The 18989-nt window shown below is 35.2% G+C and overlaps 1 protein-coding gene across 23 annotated transcripts in view; it reads right to left on the bottom strand.

The window, feature by feature from the left end:
- Positions 1-18989, bottom strand: part of MYO9A (myosin IXA) — a 308527-nt gene that overhangs the window by 92710 nt on the left and 196828 nt on the right. For all 23 annotated transcript variants that reach the window (XM_056800401.1, XM_056800408.1, XM_056800432.1 and 20 more), the window contains 6 exons: positions 9801-9876; positions 7990-8133; positions 6918-6957; positions 4471-4593; positions 2129-2209; positions 465-575 (listed from right to left, as the gene is read on the bottom strand). In XM_056800401.1, coding sequence (XP_056656379.1) covers positions 465-575; positions 2129-2209; positions 4471-4593; positions 6918-6957; positions 7990-8133; positions 9801-9876 — 575 coding nt within the window. The remainder of the gene's footprint in view (positions 1-464; positions 576-2128; positions 2210-4470; positions 4594-6917; positions 6958-7989; positions 8134-9800; positions 9877-18989) is intronic.

The following is an 18989-nucleotide window of genomic DNA, read 5'->3' as shown; positions in this document are numbered from 1 at the left end:
CAGCAAATTCAGAAAGATTATAAAGAAGGCAATATTTTACATCTGAGTAGGCAAATTTAACCAAGTTCAAAGTTCTATTAACCTTTAGAGTACTAAGGATATAAAAGATTAGTTTTTCCAAACTTTAGGAACAAGTTATAACAACTGAGAATTGAAAGGCATTATTGATCATGTAAGCATAGAGTGCTCCTATCAAGTGGAATGAATATTTTCTAAACTTTTCTGTTTTCAAATAACAGAGATGTAGAAAGAAAAGGAAGAAGGGAGGAATAATATAGGCAAAGCCCAGGTATGTAGTAATAAGCAGTTCAATTCATCATAAATATGAAGGTGTGGGAATAATCAACATACACAAACATGTGAAGTAGGGAAATACAGGCATGTGTACGAGTATGTATGTTTTGTGTAAACCCACACATGTGTGCATATTTTTTAACTCAAAAGGAACCTTTCACTGGCCTAACCTGGAAAGAATATTTGCAGCTGTATCCTGACTGACGAATTCGAACTGTTTCCAGCATCCCTGTGTACCGCAGCTGTCTAAGTACCAATGGGTCACTGAATCTTAAAGGAAGCTAAAAACACAAAGGAGGGGGGAAAAAAACAAAGGCGTATATGAAATGCAAACTCTTTAATCCAGATTTTTAAAAATACTTTAAAAAAAAAGGTAATTAAAATTTTTTTGGCATAGTGGCTAGGACAGAACCAAGTTCAAATAGCTGTTTAATAATAAATGTCTTGCTTACAATATTATTATGAAATTAATGATAGAAACTGGATCCCTGGTTGCATAGGATATGCGATTTCATTAGTATTAGGAACCATTATGTGAGGAAATGCCCTGAACCAAAGCAAGTTGGTCCCTTCTCTGCAGTTCTTAACTTCAGAGAGTTCCTGGGGCAGGGAGAACTTCAGGAACTTCCTCAAGAGGACCTGGAATTAGTACTTGAACCCAGATCTTCCTGATTTTGAGATCAATTCACTAGTCACTATGCCACACTGTTTCTATGGAATTAATGACTATATTTTCAAAAACTGCAGAAATTACAAACCAGAAATCAATAGTGGCACACACTGAATTTCAGAGAGGTAGATGTAGGTAACCCATACCTGTTAATTTCAAGGATAATAACAAGAAACAACTCTGTAATGTGGGGATTTTATTTTTTACCACTTTTTTGTTTGATATGAAGAAGAGAGACTCTAAAGACTCTGAACCTTCACTGTTTTTTTTAAATGACTTTTTAATAATGATAGGATAATTCCAAATATACCATATAGGTTACTGGCACAAGGAATTAAGGAAAACAATACCAAGTAAGTTTTATTAAACCTTCTGCATGGCTAGAACAGTACTAATAGGAGGAGTTAACAATGTATATATCTGTAGGGACATATATTTCCAGTTTCTTCTCTATAAAATGGTATCAGATTATTTATATCTATTTCACCAGGTTGTTTGAAGATCAAATCATATAATGCATGTAAAAAACTTATAAATCTAAAAGTGCTGAAAAAAACTACAACCACTACAAGATCCTACAGAGTATGTATGTGTGTAATATATGTGCATACCCATGTGTGTTCACAAAGAATAAGTGACTTGCTAACAATTATATTACTAGTAAATGACAGATTTGAACTGAGATCTGATCTCCCTCCTACTACATGAGGGGTTTTGAACTATTTTTGTGCCATGGGCCCCTTGGGCAGTCTGGTAATACCTCTGAGCACCTTCTCAGAAAGTCTTTAAATGCATAAAATACAAAGAACTACAAAGGAAACCAATTATACTGAAATAGTTATTAAGTGTTTTTATAAGAAGTTCACAACTCACGGGGGAATATTTTCTTTACTATAGCATATAACATTGTCCCAGTGAAAGATATAATTTTTTTTGGTGAAAATTTTAACCAGTGAAGAGTGTCAAATCACACACACACACACACACACACACACACACACAATTAGTTGCATGTATGCCACACATAATATTTATTGAAACCATTTACCGTATATAGAAATGAAAGCTTTTTTCTTTTCTAACATTTTTCATCATGGCATTAAATCTAGAGACTTGATATAGATTTTGCTGGTCTGTGTGGCAGCACTTATAAGATATTTTTACCTTTTCAGCATTAGACCGAATGCACTTGACAAAATATGGTTCTGCTTGACCAAGTGTTTCCATTAATTTGTTTAGCGATACCTGTAAAGCAAAAACATTTTAGTATATGCTAGTCCAGATTAGTAAATGGTATGTAAGATGTACAAAAGTACATATTAAAATGATAACATTGAGCAAACAATTAAAAGTAGGGAGCAACCCAGATATAAGTTTTGCTTTCTCAAAGTTATTTAGAAAGGAAGATGGTCAGTATTTTTTAAAATGGTGAATATTAAATAGGTATTTTTCTATACTTTTATTATTCAGGAATAATTAAATCTAATGACTTTAGCCAACTTAAGTCTTTAAATGGATATGGGAGTTCCCTCCAAAATTTCCAGCCCATCTATACTTGCTGTTATAAGGAAGAGAGGACTTGAGCATATGAGATGGGTCTGCAGGGAGATGCAGATACAGAGAAATGATTCTAGAATGTGAGGTTGGAGTTAGGTCTTTCTCTGGTGACCTTGAGAGACTGGCTGCTTTCCCTTGGTGGCTGTTTCTACCCCGTCTTTCCCATCCTACCTGCTTGTTTGATGTCTTGTCATCTACTGGGCTTCCTGGTGTGATCCTGAACCAATCTGGGCCATCTGTCTTTAAGATTAGGTCTGGGGTCATTCTGGATCCAGGACCTCTCACTGGGCCCTGTCCTGCCATACTGCCAAAACCCACTGCCTCTATTACCATCAAAAGGGGGGGGGGGTTGGGTTAGTGTAGATTTATCTATATTAGGGACTGGAGTCTTTAGACAGATAGGTAAGGATTAGGTTAGTTTAAAATCTGTGAAGACTCTCGGTGACAAGACATTTAGATTTGGGGGAGGTTTAGGTAGTTGTTATTAGCTTAGAATTATCCAAATTCCCTTTTCAACCTTCCTTGTCATAATAAATCCAACATCCATCCCTGTTATATAGTGGTCTGTGTTTGTTACCTCAGGATAGGTTCTGCGTAGACTGGGTCTGTTAGCCTGTCAGGCCACAGTCAACCTACTGACACTGCCTTCCCAAATCAGTTAAATCTTCTGATACTGGCCCTATCTGAACCATCTAATCCCATCCCCAAACCACCCTCCATAACACTGCCAGTATATGGCTCCCAGTTCACCAAAGGGGGCCCACCCCCAACTGCTAGAGGCCTGCCTTGCTTGCTTTCATGGGCAATAAGTTGGGACTGAAATTGAATGGGAGGAGGAAAGTGGGTTATACTGTCTTTGGGAAATTGCAAAACTCTATAATGACCCCAAAAGTCTCCCATAGAAACAAAGATCCCTCTTTTTAAGAGCAGCAAGCTAATGATGCTACCATATAGCCATGAAATACAGAATACAACACAATCTGAGGCATCAAAAGTGTCATGTGAAAGCAATATACAAACCATAAAAAGAAAAGGTTGCTTCTAACAACTAAGTCCATAATGTAGATATCACAGCTATGGAAGAATAGGCTAGAATAATGGAATATATGGCATGATAGGAAACCCTGATTCAGCTTCTTTCCCCTCCTATAGCACTGAGTGGGCCTACATCCCTCCTCCTTGCCTCTTTTGTCAGGAAATAGCTTTTCCTAAAAGGAGACAAAGTTGTTCCTGGGACCAAGGTGGCACAGGGTTCCCCAAGTCACTTAGAGACCAAGGGAAACCTGTCTTGATGACCAGAAGCATTTCTGTTCAAAGATGAGGGGGCCACATCCACAGAAGCTTGGTGCCACCACTGTAGTCTTGTGGTGCTTCTTTGCTGGGCAGCCTTTTTTTTTAAACCTATTCACAGATGAGCAAGTGTGTCATTGCATCCTACCATCAAATCTGCCACCTGGGACATAGAAGAACTAAACACTATTTCAAGATATTATTCTTACAAGTTTGCCTACCATAAGTCAAGAAGAAAAGGTTCTCACACAAAGCCTTACTACTTCCAGGCATAGATGTGTAGTTTTACTTTAATCATTCTGAGAAATTATTTCTCATAATGAGATTTTGCTAGACAAAATCCAGGAATAATTACATTTCCAATGAGCAAAAACCAATGTGATGAGATCCCTTAAAGATAGCCATTCTAAATATTTGGCTACCTCTTATCAATATGAAAAGGCCAGAGATTTCAGTATTCAACTTACCTGTGAAGGACCTTGAAAAGAAAGAGAGATGGAAGGGCTGGGGGTGGGGAGGAGAAGAAAGCCTGGAAAGAAAGTCCTCCACAATACCAACTTTGATTTCTAGTTCCATTTTGGAATTACAAAAGGCATCTCTTTGATTTTCAATACCAAGTTCAAACTAAGTTTCTAAATTGGAATAAACAAGGACATTACCTGAAATTGGGCACTTATACTAGGGGGCTTCTTCTTCTTGTGCAGATGAAGGAGGGACTTAGTGATGCGATCCTGCAGGGTCAGGTTGGTCAGGTGCTTTAAAGAATTTACCTCCAGCAAGTGCTGGGAAACACAAAGAAAGAAGAAAGTAGGAAAGAAAGGCTATAATCAAATTGTTAATATGAATAAAGATTCTGAATATTCATGGCAAATTGTTTTCTATTTTGAAGAATTATCCTTTCTGCAATAATTAGTCAATTCAATTAAATAAGAAATTTTGCACAATTCCATGAATTCCTAAGACAAGCAATAATGAGGTACAAAATATAAAGATAGGATTCCTATCTTTGAGGAGTTCGAATTTATTTGGAGAAACAAGGCCAAAATAACGCAAAACAAATTTTGAAACTTTAGATTGATGCAATATTAGTAAATTATAATCATTTTTATTGGAATAAATTCTCTCTAATTAAAATAAGTTAAAGATTTTATGCAAAACTGAACCCTACCTTTTGCTAAAAAGCATTGAAAACTTGGCCTATGTAAGAAATGGTTCCCAAGTCAAAACTTTTTTGAATATTCATGAAATTTTGTCCAATTGTGCTAGCTAATTCAGAATTCTTTCACAGCATGATTTTCTCACAAAATCCAAGAACTATAAGGGAATGAGGAACTTTTTTCAACCTTTTGAGTTATCTGTTGTCATTTTGGTTTTCTATGTGGCAAATGGAAGGAATCAACTAAACAATATTAAGGAATACTTCATGACTGTGTAAAGGAAGACTAAAAGAAGACAACCACAGAAGTATGCTTAAATTCCTTGTCTAAACCAAGGAGACTAACCAATAGGCCTAATTATATCAAACAAAATCTTGCTAGTAATAGACATATGAAATAAATTTACTTTTAGTGTGAAACTGACCATAATTACCAGTGATGTGATATCAATTGGAATAAGTTAAATTAAGAAGACTTAAAAAGCAACAGAATCTAAGTTCCTCTTTTTTAAGTCAGAGTAATCACTGGATCACGAATTTATGCCCACTCATTTTATACATGTGGAAACAGAAGTTCAGAGCGGAAAGTGACTTGTCCAGGTCAAAGAGATAGTAAGTGGCAGAGCTAGGTCTAACACTGAAATTCTCTGACTTCAAATCCAGTGTTCTTTCCACATCAGAATGCCATACACAAATAAGTGATGAATAAATGGCAACATTCCCTGAAAGAAAAACTTAAAAGGAAAGGATTAGGATGACAAAGAATAAGCTCTCTCAACCATGTTTACTTTTGTATTTAATAAAGGGAAAATGAGATGTATGATCTTGTTTACAAATTGAAAAGTTATTTTCAAAGGTAAGATTCTCATAGGTCCTTTCCTATGTTTACCTATGCTAATTTACCTCTTCTAGCATTTCCCCAATCTTTCATCAATTAAACAAACAATAAGCATTTATTATTCATTTACTTAGGCACTGAGTTTGTGGGGTAGATAGATAGGGCAGTAATTAGTCTGTCTCACTTTGGGAACACTAAAAGTTTATGGGGCCCCTGCCTGTCTCTGAGATCCTGGAATAACACAATATTCAACATTCCAAAAAAGCAGCAATGTGACCAACACAGATGTTCTTTCCAGAAGTGTGACAGGGCCTAATTCTAATATTAAATCTGAAATAAGGAAGAAGACTTGAAGAATAAGCAAATAAAAAAAGATCACCAAAAAAATGCTGTTATGGTGGCACAGACTCCCAAAACACAAATAAGAAAAAAATAAGTATTACCTCAGATAAAAACACAGGTTAGGCCCAAATTCAACTAGAAGCCAAGAGTTTAAAAATTTTTTTAAATGGAATGAGAGCACTTGAAGAAATTTGGAGAGAGTCTCTAATGGATATGTCAATGAATAAATATTTGGATGTGTACTGTTTAACAGTTTAGTTGATTAGTTTTTGTTAACATTCTGACTGTATCTAGATATGAAGACATGTCTATCAAATCTGAAGATTATATATATATATATATATATATATATATATATATATATATATATGGGAGTAGAAAGCATGCCATTCAAGAACTGGTTGACTAAAGAAGCTTCAGGGCAGTATTGGAAAAGTTACAAAATGGAAGAGAAATGAAATTTAGTCTGTTTGAACCTAGAGAGAGGAACCAGGAGAAATGGATGGAAACTATAGCATGTCAACTTTTGTTGACAACATAGAAAACATTAGAATAGAAATGGAACTGTAGGGCTTAGTGATCATTTAGGAATAGCTTCTGCTGACCAATTACATATGGCTGTCAGAGGGAACAGAAAGGAATCTAAGTATGTACATTAGATATCTTCATTTCTGTAATAAGAAAAGAATTTTTCCTCCTAATTTCCATATGTAGGAAATTAGTGTTCTACTAACTACTTGAAAAGAAAGTTAGGTTTATTTATTACTTACTTTTGGAAGAGCAGGTTTAGGTTTAAAGTTCTTGTTTCTCCTTAAGATAGAAAATAAGAACAAGAAAAATTACTGTAGGGATTAGAGTTGAAGAATTCTATATAAGATAGACAAGTTTTCTCCTTGGCATTCGTGGAACCTGATTTTCCTATTCTGACTTAAAATGTCAAAATTTTACATATAGGTCTGAGAAAGGTTCCAACCCATTAAGGAGCAAGATATCATTTTATATTTTACAAGTTTTAATGATCATAAAATAATTAATTGACCATAAAATCATTTAATAATAATTAAAAATGATTACTTGTACTTGGACAAAACCTGGGATGTTCTAATTGTTGAAAATAAAAACTTTTTCCATATTTTTGTTTACACTATTTTTTTCCACTTATTCACACTCTTAATGTCATGCTTGATGTAAATAATCAGGTTTCTTTTTTGATTATAGAAATGAACAGGATCTCTGATGGCCAAGTGGTCAAAGAATACTAGAGTTTGGAATATGTGCAAATCATGTTTGTGATGAGGACTAAAAAGAAAACTTGCACTTTCTAAAGCAACTGAAATCTAGAAAAGTATGACAATTGTTCATTTGGCTTAATACAGAATTTCAGAGATCAGAGTCTTCTGAGACCAAACTGATGCTCAATTACTCCTTAGTCATGCTATTGAAGCATACTAAAGTTTGACTTTATGATAAGGTTCTGAAGATCGAGGTCTATTTATTTATTTGGACTTCTCTGTGAGGAAGCTGGTGAGAGATTCTGGCCCATATATGCACATGTGCATGCAGGAAGTAGCCCTCTATTTCTTAGCTGAGTGTCTGGCAAAGAGCCATCTTGCAGGAATACCTCCAACACTAGGTTTGTCTGACTAACCTTTACCTCTTCCTGTGAAATAACAAAAGAATGAGCTAATTCAATTGTAATTTACTAGCTTTTTTGGTTCATACATTGAATAAATAATTTTTGAGCACTTTGACTTCAAATTATTTTTATGGCAAGGTAACCTCATTAACTCAATTTTCATCCTTTCAACAGAGAACAGAAACATCTGCCACTTGGGTACTAACATGAGAATGCCATGGGCCCTCTCCAGAAGCTTGCTGTTAGTTGAATTAATAAATATTCCATCTTTGTCCAGCAAGGAGCTGCAGCTTGACAGTTTGCTTGGTCGGATGCTAGTCCTGCCATTCCAGTCAATGCCAAAAGTGTCACTGAAAATATGAAGAGAGATAACTTGCATATTTTTAAACCCACAAAAAATTAACAATAGCTAGGATTTACAAGGATAATTTTAATTAGATATCTTATACACTATTTCTTTTAGTATACTAGTATTAAAAAAAATAAAACTCAGAAAAGAGTAAAAAAATTCAGAAAGACATTATGCCAATAGGTTAAGACTTTAACACACAGATTATAAATTCATTTAAAAGATATTTATTGAGGGTACAGGCCTGGAGATGAGAGGTCCTAGGTTCAAATATAGCCCCAGACACTTCCTAACTATGTGACCCTGGGCAAGTCACTTAACCCCCAATTGCCTAGCCTTTATTGCTCTTCTGCCTTGGAACCAATACACAGTATTGATTCTAAGGAGGAAGGTAAGGGTTAAAAAAAAAAAAGATTTATTAAGCACCAACAATGTACAAGGAATTGTGTGCTTGGGTGATGTCAGTGGAATAAAAAAAGACGGAAAATACACAGTTGCCTTTGTAGATTGACTATATAGTACAGAGACCAGGATTTTTTTTTTCTTTAAATGTTAAAGTTGAATACTATTTTGGAAATTTTCAACTACACATTCGATATGACTTATTATTAACAATATAGCAATGAAATAATTTTTCTACGGTATTAGTGAATCTGTAGCTAAATTTTAATTATAGAGAATGAACCATTATTTATGATGCTTAAAGCTTTAGTTACTAAATGTTTTAATGCTTAATACTAATGTATAAATTTACTGTGCATCATCTAAAATAAAAAGATGGGGGTTTTTGCTTGTCAGTGACTCAAACATTCAAAAATCATTCACCTGAAAGCTGAATGGACTTTTTGAATTTCTAAAATTCTGAAAATGAGTTGGCTCAGAGCATTTAGAGTCAGACCTAGTGATGGGAGGTCCTAGATTCAAATCTGACCTCAGACACTTCCTAGCTGTGTGACTCTGGTCACTTGATCCCCATTGCCTGGCCCTTACCACTCTTCTGCCCTTGAACGAATACATAGTATAAATTCTAAGATGGAAAGTAAGGGTTTAAAAAAAAATTCTGAAAATGACTTTTGTTGACTTCTCAGCCCTTCCTTCAGTGAGTTACTTAAATAAACCTAAGGTTAAGGTTTGGTTTTCCAGATTTATTTTATTATTTGGATGCTTAGAAAGTTGTATAGGCTGACTTGTTTAAGTTAAGTCACCCTACTATGGCCTAAATTTTTCATTTAAAAAACTCTCAATAGATTAACATTGCCTTCAAATTAAAAAATAAAATAACAAATGGTGGAGAAGGAAATAAGCATTTTATATAGTGCCTACTATGTGCCACACACTGTGCTAAGGACTTTAAGGCCAGTAGATGAAACTAAGGAATGTAAAAAGACCTTTTTTATGATTTTTCCATGTAAAAAGGAAGTGGAAAAAACAGGGCATATAGCTTAGAAAGTCTATTTAGATACCTGGAACCTGATAAATTTTTTTCTTGAGAATAGCCTATTCACTTTAATTATTCCTACATAATTTATGAAAGCTATCAGAAATAAGAAAATTAAAGATTTTAGAAAAAAAATCTTTCCGTTAATTTTTTGATAACTATTTAAGTATCAAGTCACATCTATACCAGTTTTCACTTCTATGTTTCTTAATTGTAATAAAAAACCTTACCGTTGGCTTTTCTCATTAAGAGTGTTCACACCTTGGAGATCAGAAAGAGGTGTTCTGGGGTTTTTCCTAGTTATACCTAGCATGTCAAGAGAGAAAATTTCAAAATATTACCTATGTGAAAAAATACTGAATGCACAAAACAATTTTGTTAGCTACAAGTCAAGTAAGTGGAAACTTTATTTGCCAGAAATGCAAAAATAGCGACATTACTAAAAGACCATTACTTGGCTACCAATTAGGACAATTAAAGAACTCAATATAAAATAATTTTATCTTTTCTATGTCTTAATGGCGCTGGGTCAAACAGAACACTAGATAGAAGTCTTTAAGGCAAAGTAGTCTATTTTTCACTTTCAAAAGTCTAGTCAGGAAATGACTTTGGCAATCTTATCAATTTTATTTTATCAATAAGCAGAAAACGGCTGATCCATCCACCTAACTTAATTCACAGTTCTTTCTGCCACACCATGTTTCCTTTAGCTGTTATTTTTCATATCTTAGTTTTAAGGAGTTATCATGATTTTAAAAGCTGTACCTCTCCCCCAAGCCATGAAACAAAGAGAAGAATTTTGTAAAAAAACCCAAGTGCTAATTTTAACATTCAAAATAAAGCATATAAAGATGATGTAATAATGAAAAAATTTTTATTATTTCACTTTTCATACTCACCTTCATTTCTAAAAAGACATTTGATAAACATATATAGTTCCTTTCTTTCCTTCCAGTGTTCAAATAGATTTTAGCTAATGAAGAGTTTTATATTGTCTATCTGTTCAGCATGATTGAGAAACACTATTCTGGTTCAGTCACAGTGAGAGTTGCTATATATTTACATGGATTTTCAAAAAATATAATACAATAAAGTCATTCAATAAATACGAAGTACCTATTATGTGTCAGGCACTGTGCTAAATGCTGGAGATAAAAAAGAGGCAACAACCAGTCCCTGCTTTCAAAGAAATTACAACTTGATGGGAGAGATAACATAAACAAATATATACAAAAAATCTTTATATAGGATAAAATGTTTATAATTTAAAGACTGGAATTTAGAGAAGATAGTAGGCAGAAATGAGAGAGAGTGTGTTCCAGGCATGAGAAAATAATGAATGCATAAAACAATTCTGGTAGTTGCAAGCTGGAGAAGAAAAGATGGATATATTACTTATTAAATCAGCAGGAGGCCAGTGTTACTGGGTCCAAGAGTAAGAGGTAGGGATTAAGGTATGAGAAGAATGGAAAAGTAGTTATGAAGGGTTTTGGATGCTAAACAGCATTTTGTATTTGATCCTGGAGGGAACAGGAAACCAATGGAATTCAAGAAGTGTCACGGTCATATGTGGGAATCTGGTGAGGAGTGATTGGATTTGAGGGCCATTATAGCTGTGGAGTGAGAGTCTGCCTGCCAGAGGGGGGGGGGGAGGAAAGGAGGGAGGGAGGGAGGGAGGGAGGGAGAGGGAGAGGGGGAGAGAGAGGGAGAGAGAGAGGAGAGAGAGAGAGAGAGAGAGAGAGAGAGAGAGAGAGAGAGAGAGAGAGAGAGAGAGAGAGAGAGAGAGAGAGAGAGAGAGAGAGAGAGAGATAAGGACAGGAAAGGTTGGGGCCAGTATGCATGAGAAGGACCAAGTGGAAAAATCATGGCGCCCTCCTCCTTACCTCACTCTCTCTCTTTAGCTGCTAGCCTCCCTAATAGGCTGACTCTCACTCTCCATGGCTTCAGTGGCCCTCAGATCCAATCACTCCTCACCAGACTCTCACACATGACTTCAACGGAGAAAGGGGGTAAGGGGGGTGGGGGGGTTGCGCAAGCGTGATGTGGTTGGACCTGCAATTTAGAATCACTTTTGTAGTTGAATGAAGACTTGGAAGAGGCTTGAAGGAGGCAGACTTACCAGCAGGCTATTATAATAGTTCCAATGTGAGGTGATTAGGGCCCAGACCAGGCAGTGTCAGAGGAGAAAAGGTGACATAATTAAGAGATATTGCAAAGGTGAAATAGGCAGGTTTTGGCAACAGCTTGGATATAAGGGGTGAGAAATAATGAGGAGTCAGAATAACATTTTGCATCAAGGATTGGAAGGAAGTTAGTGCCCTCTGTAGTAATCGGGAAGACAAGAGGAGAGGGTTTAGAAGAAGATAATAGCTTGGTAGAGGCCAGGAAATGGAGTTTGGATGATTTACAGAGTGTTCAGAATCCCTGAGATGTGTAGGGTAAGACCAGGTGTGACAATGTTCATTATTATATACCTGTAAATGTCACAGCAACTCCTTGTTATCCAGGATTCTAATAATCCAAACTCTATTTTATACCGTATTTTGGAATAGTCAGATTTTAAGAAACAAATAAGGGTAGGCTAAATGACTTGGAAAAATCTAGATTTGTTAACTATACTATTAATCTTGAAAAGTTCCCTGAAACCAGAACAAAGGAGGTCACAGTTTCAAATAATCATGAATGTTTCTTTTTTGTGAACTTTTGATTTCATGAATGTCTAAAAAGACAAGGATATCTTGGTTAGAATAGCAGGGAAATTTTGCAGGCAACTTATTTGATAATCCTAGCTACTACTGTCAACAGAAGTGAATAGTGCAAAGAGAGAGGAATGAATATATCATGTTGCTAAATTCTATAATGAAAACTTACTGGGACTGTTTAAAATTTTTCTAGGGCATCTTGGACTTAATAAGCTAAACATATCACATGATAGGACAGGCTGTCCTCACTTTCTTATTTACCATTGCTGTTATGGATAAAATCATTCAACTTCTCATTATTTACTGGACTCAGTTAATGCACTGGCCTCCTTTTAGATACTATAAGAGATATAGGAAAAGAATGTAACATGGTTCTGGCCTGTTAGCTAGGGAAGACCTAGCATGAGACAAATCAGAACACAATAAGACAATACTTATCCAAGTGCTAGAGATTTTGTGAATATGGTGACACTAAATTTTTGTAAATGGGAGAGATTGTAGGGTAAAGAAGTTTGCAAAAATTTCAAAGAAAAAGCAGGCCTTAAAAATTGGTATTTTGATAGGTAATGGGAAGAATATTTCAGATGCATATGTTAGATAACAGCATAAGGAAATGAGCATGGTATATGCTGGGACACTGAAATGACAGCTGAGATATATGGAACACAAGAGCAAGATTCTTGAGTCCTGTGAAAGTCAGGGTAAGGTCAATTTAGATTTTATACTGTAAGAGGAATGCCATGAGCAAAGTGAAAATATGATGAAATGGAACCAATATAGTTGGTATTATTAGTAAGTTATTATTATTAAGAGTATTATTAGTAAGAATTTTAGTTATAGGGATGGAAAAGTTGAGTTGAAAGTTTGGTTTTTGGAAGAAGGTGGTGGGGGAATAAGGAATTTGGTTTCATACATTTATGGATTAGTTTCTGGTAATGGTAGTATAAACAAAGAGATATGTTTGGTAGTAGCTGAAAGTCTAGCAATGGAGATGAAAATACAGAATGAGAATCATTTCCTTATTGGTTATAGTCAGGACCCAAAGAATAGACCATAGTTAGAGAAATGAATAATAGACTGAGCAATGAGCTTTATAAAACACCATTAAGGATGATAGGAAATGTTCCTTTCTATATGAGACATTTCCTGATCCCCACAATTATTAGTACTCTCTGTCTCTTGAAATTATATAAAATTTGCTTCTGCTTACCTGTATACATTTCTATATCATCACCAGTGGTAGACAACAATGATGATACCATCACCTAGTCTCCCAAGTTTCTTGTATGACTTTTTGTACTATTTAGAAATGCTTTTCAATGTCCTTCTGGCACTGTTATTTGTATTCCAGTGAATTATAAGAACTATAAAATCTTACTTGGAAGAGACCTCAAAAGTCTTCTGGTCCAACCCATATTTGAAAAGGAATTCTCCTTATGCCATGCCTGACAAGCACATCATCCAGCTTTAGCATGAATATCTCTTGAGGAAAATCATACCAGTGTTGGATAGTTTTAGTTGTTAGGAAGTTTTTCTTGACAAAGTTTAACTTTATGTCTTTGCTCCTAGTTTTTCCCTTGGAGATGAAGCATAAACTTAATCCCATTTCTGCAAGGATCATAGATCATGAAAGGAATTCTAGCAGAGAAAGGAGATGAGATTAGTCAGTTTGTCAAATGAGACAGTGATGTCATTTGAAGGAAAGTAGTGTGTGTGTGGTTTCAGGCAGGTCCTTTGATCTCTCTCTTCTCCAGATCCAATATGAGGCTCATTCTTTCCCCCTACCCCAACCTATCCATTTTTGTGGGCACAGGGAGACAGGAAGCTTCCCTTGTAGTGCATGGAGGAGTTACTAGAAGTCTGTTTCTTTCCCTGCTCCAACCCCCTTTTTCTTTGCTGGGACTTGTATAATTGAAAATCTGTTATGCTAAAAAAAGAATTAAATTTCCCAGGAGCTCAATGACTTCCTGTCCTTATATATTTCCTGCAGACAGAGGATATTAGCGAGTGGGTGGTCCTCTTGGGCCTCTTCAGCATGATGACATTGAGCTTGGTAGCAGTGGTAAGCTAAGCATGGGGATTTTAAATGGGTTGATCAACCATGGGCACGTGGTCTTTATTTTGTATCCTCTTTATTCCTTGATTCTAATGATCATTAATAAATCTCCTAAAATATAGAATATTATTATTTGAGATTTAAATTTCATTTTTTTAGACTTAAGTCCATTATCAGGTTAAGGCAGGTCCCTACAAGGCTTAGGACAGGTATAGACTACAATTCATAAAAATCTTTATGAAAATTTTAAGTTTTATATATCTAGAATTATTTCTAAGAATTCTATTTTCCTTAGAGTCGTTTTAGATAGTCTGACATGTCTATTAATGAAGTCTGAAGCTGAAGTCCCAATGAATTCTTTTTCAAGCAAAACTGTGTTGTAGGTATAGTCTGTGGGGTTCAGATTTGCAAGTTTGCTAAGATTAACATAAAAAATACTAGAAGTCCTTGCATTTTAGCAGTCTTGGGGATGCAAAAGAATCAACAGTTGGTGGAAAATGGAGGTGGGGTTCCTTTCTTCTACTAGGCATGATAACTTTATTCTCCCCAATATGGAAAGCAAGATTTCCTCAATCATAAGATCATGGATACAAGGAGGCAAAGGACCTCAGGTCATCTAGTCAAATTTCCTTACTTTTCAAATGATGCAACTAAGGCTGCTCAAGAGGGTTAAGTGATTTTCTGAAGGCCATACAAATAGTTAACATTGGAGGTAGCATTTGGTCTCTAGTCCTTTAACTCTGGTGCCAAGGCTCACTTTGCTGCTCTCTTTTGTGACTGACTCTGGCTCACTGTTAATGGGTGATCTTACAAAGGCCTTCCTATCTTTTCAGTGTGTCACTTAACATCATAAGAGCCTCGTTAGTACCTCTAAACCAAGAGTCCAGACAACCACATCCACCTTCCAGTGCCATCTACCTTATCTTTTCCATTTGAGTTTTTGTTGTTGTTCTAAATGAAATGGTTTCCTGAAGAATAAAAAGCCATAAGAGTAAGGCATCTAGAAAGCACCAAAGGAAAGAAGAGAACTTAAGACACTCATTTAGTTAAGTCATTTCAATAGTACTTTTGCCTTTCTTTACTGTAAGAGCAGGAGGTTCAGAATATTGAGGGTGATTTGATAGACAAAGACCGTAGGAACGGGAAAGCAAAGGAGTCTGGGAAAACACCCTGGGTATACTAATTTACAAAATACTGTATAAAATGAATAAGCTAACACAATTTGTTAACTGCAGAGTAACCAGAGCTAACAAAAACTAGCTTGTTGGTTGCTGCTGCCTGCTATATAAAGAGAACATCTAATTAGTCTTTGCTATATCTCATAAGTAGACTTCCCCTCTCTGTAGCAGGAGGTCACCTTGTTCAAGGCTGCGTACTTTGGCCAGTTACTGGCTCTTAGGAGAAAGCTGTCTTGTATATAATGTAAATTCAATCACACACATGTACTACCTTACTACAGCTGAAGAAAACAAAAAAGGTCTCATTCAAAACAGATAAGTACCATTTTCCCATGGATACAAAAGATAAGGTCTCTAAAAAGTCTCCTTACAATAAAAGAATTCAAAATTCTACAACAGAAAGGTAAAGAAGGAATAAAAATTGGTCTGAGAAACTGAGGGTAGTGCTTTGGGGTTGCTCTCTTATAGTTAAGAGGATAAAACAACTGAAATGAGGTAGAATTTATTGGGGGGCGGGGGGGTCTGCCAAGGAATCTACAATGCATAAGGCAATTCCTGCCCACCTACCAAGCCATTAAGCTTGTCTAAATTAAGGATAGCTTCTCATGAAGAGTTCTGATCAGTGCTGCTGTCTCAGTTTTTAAATGTAATATTCCTCAAAATCAATTTGGTTCAATAAGGTATATAATTTACTTAAAGAACATTGTTTAGATTCTGCAAGCTTCTTTACTGAGCAATGATATTCTTTAGAATAAATGTATTTCTATTTTAGAAGAGCACCTTGTGAAAATGTCTAAATGTCACTCCTTGCTTTGGCTTGAACAAGTAGCATGACTTTGCCTAATCTTTTTTCATGACCTTTTTTCTTCCTAGAAACCTCATCTAGTGTGATCAGTTTGTTGATAAAGAGCTAACAATACCACCTACTTTGTGTCCAAGTCATTTTCATTAGATTCTTTTCTGGTATTTCATTAGAAATGGATCAATAACTCACTGGTATATTTGTTGGAGGTAGTATGAAGACACTAGCCAGCCCAGTCTCAAGTCTCAAAAGTGCATAGTTTATCTCGAGAGCAATCAAATGAAGAATGAACACTGGTCCCCCTTTTCTCAATATCATCAAGTGTATCTTTTTCATAACACTCTCATGGAAAAAATCTTCATTAATAAGTCACTAGCCTTCAGAAACTATGAAACTTTTCCCAACTAAAACTGAAATGACAATCAAAGAGAAGGATGATTTGATGAGGGGTCATTTAGCCCATCTCCATTCTCACTATACACTGCCCCAAGAAGAGACAGGGACACTACCTTTGGGAGAAAGGTGATTACAGTCAGGTCAGATACTGAAACATCAAAACCACAAAAAGAATCTAGAGAGTAGGTCATCTTTGTATGGAACTATTGAATTCTGCCTTTATCACAAGACCAGCTAGAAGTAAGTTTCAACTCTTGCTGCCAGTTCTTTTAAGGAAATGTCAAAACTGATTGAAGGTAGGTAAATTTGGCTGATAAAGGCCACCATTTCATCTAAATTTCCCCAACTTCTGATGCAGCCTCCAGAGCAAGCTATCTTACCAAAAGTTCAACTAATAAAAATTTTTTAATTAAAAAAAAAAACAACAACTATTTTCTTCCCAGGTCCTCAAGTCTTCCTTAAATTCCTCTTCCTTCATAGCTAGCCCTTTTCTTAATTCCTTCCAACTCCAGCTCTTTTTCTACCTAAGTGGCAGAGCTGTGATTAACTAGAACTTAGGCTGTTTCTTAATATAGAATGAACTCTGAAATAATAGAATTCAGGATCTTTTCTCTGGCCCAACTCAATACCTTTATTTGTTTAAATGGTTTTCTTTGAGAACAAATGAACATCTGACTTTCATTCAGAGAAAGAATTAGCCTAATAAGTTGTATGTTTCATAATAGATAGTTCAACATACTAAAGACAACAAAGAATGCTTATACAAAAAAAAATTTTTTTCCCCTCAGTATCTAATTCTATTACATGAGCCACCTCATCAGTCTCCATCTAGACCATCACCTCCATCTTCAACTAAGGATCATCTGGGGCCTTCTCCAATGTTTAAGGCCAATGTAGATCCAGGCCTACCTACTTTTAACTTATATTTTTTTCATCCTGTATGGACTACCTCCAGCAATATCTTAACCTGTGACTTCCTAGGTCTGCACTAAATATTTTACCATCTGCTACTAGATCCTAAAGGAAGGACCTGAACTATTTAATCATCTTCCTGACCACTGATAATCTACTTGAATTCATTATTCAATGGATAGCACACTTCCTAACCTTTCTCTATCCCAGTATTTTGAACTCCCTTCTGCCATGTATAAACCCCATTTCCTATCCTCTTTGTATAGGGTTCAATTGTTATTCACTCTAATATAGTATGTGAGATAAGAATTGAACCCAGGTCTTCTTGACTCTAGATCCATTTCTTTATCCCCTATGCAATGTGGCTATGCCAACTGATTACCTCCTTGACAAAGGAAATGGGGTTATTTCTTCATGATTTATTTTAGTCATTCCATTCCATGTCCTAAGTTATAGGTCTTTATTTTCTAAGTATTCTCGAGTCATCTGTTTAATTCTCCATTCTAATATTTGCCAGTTATTGACAGCAATTTCATGTAGAATGTTTAATATCCAGAATCTATCTTTTTCTGTCCCATCTTCCACTTCCTGAGGTTAAGTTAATCAATTAGTTAATAATTTAATTCTAGTGAACTCTTACCTAAGTGGGAAGAGAAAAGTTGGTGACTATTTAAAATGAAGTTATTTAGGATGTTAAAGTATGATTTATGAACATAAATGTTAAAATTAAATGTGAAGAATAGATGTCAATTTTCATTTTGAAATAACTAAAAAATGATGATAAAGCTTAGTACCAGAAATATTACTAATACTGAAGAATTATTTGCTATATTATTTAATGAAAAGATAATACTTACCCTTGATGATTATAAAATGAGAAAATAAAACCTGTGTCAGTCACTTAAAAGTATGTGACATGGAACTCTAATGGGCATATTTGTAAGAGAACTTCACATTTATCTGAATTTTATATACTATAATAAGGACACTTTATCAAGATGTTTACCTTGACACAAATGATCTGTATAGATTAAAATAAACAGATAAGAAAAATTTAAAATTTCTGAAGTAATTTCCTTTCCTACTCAATCCTGCTTATATTATGTCTTCATTAACAAAATACTGAAACTGTACAATTCTTTCATGGGAGGTTAAAAAACCTATGTACATAATATTTAAAACACTGAACTTCATAAGTAGGAATTTAATGCTTTAATTACTTATAAAAATGTTCAAAAAATAGGAAAATAATAGTGTAAATTTTTTCCCCATGTATAAAATACAAAGGTTGGGAACACAGTAGGCTCTTCATATCAGGCAATGATTGGCATAGACCTTTTATTTTCAGGGTGGTAGGAATTCAGCAATGAGAG

This window comes from Monodelphis domestica, chromosome 1 (genome assembly GCF_027887165.1).
Source record: "Monodelphis domestica isolate mMonDom1 chromosome 1, mMonDom1.pri, whole genome shotgun sequence".
Classification (NCBI taxonomy): Eukaryota; Metazoa; Chordata; class Mammalia; order Didelphimorphia; family Didelphidae; genus Monodelphis; species Monodelphis domestica.
This window is presented reverse-complemented; position numbering and strand designations above follow the sequence as displayed.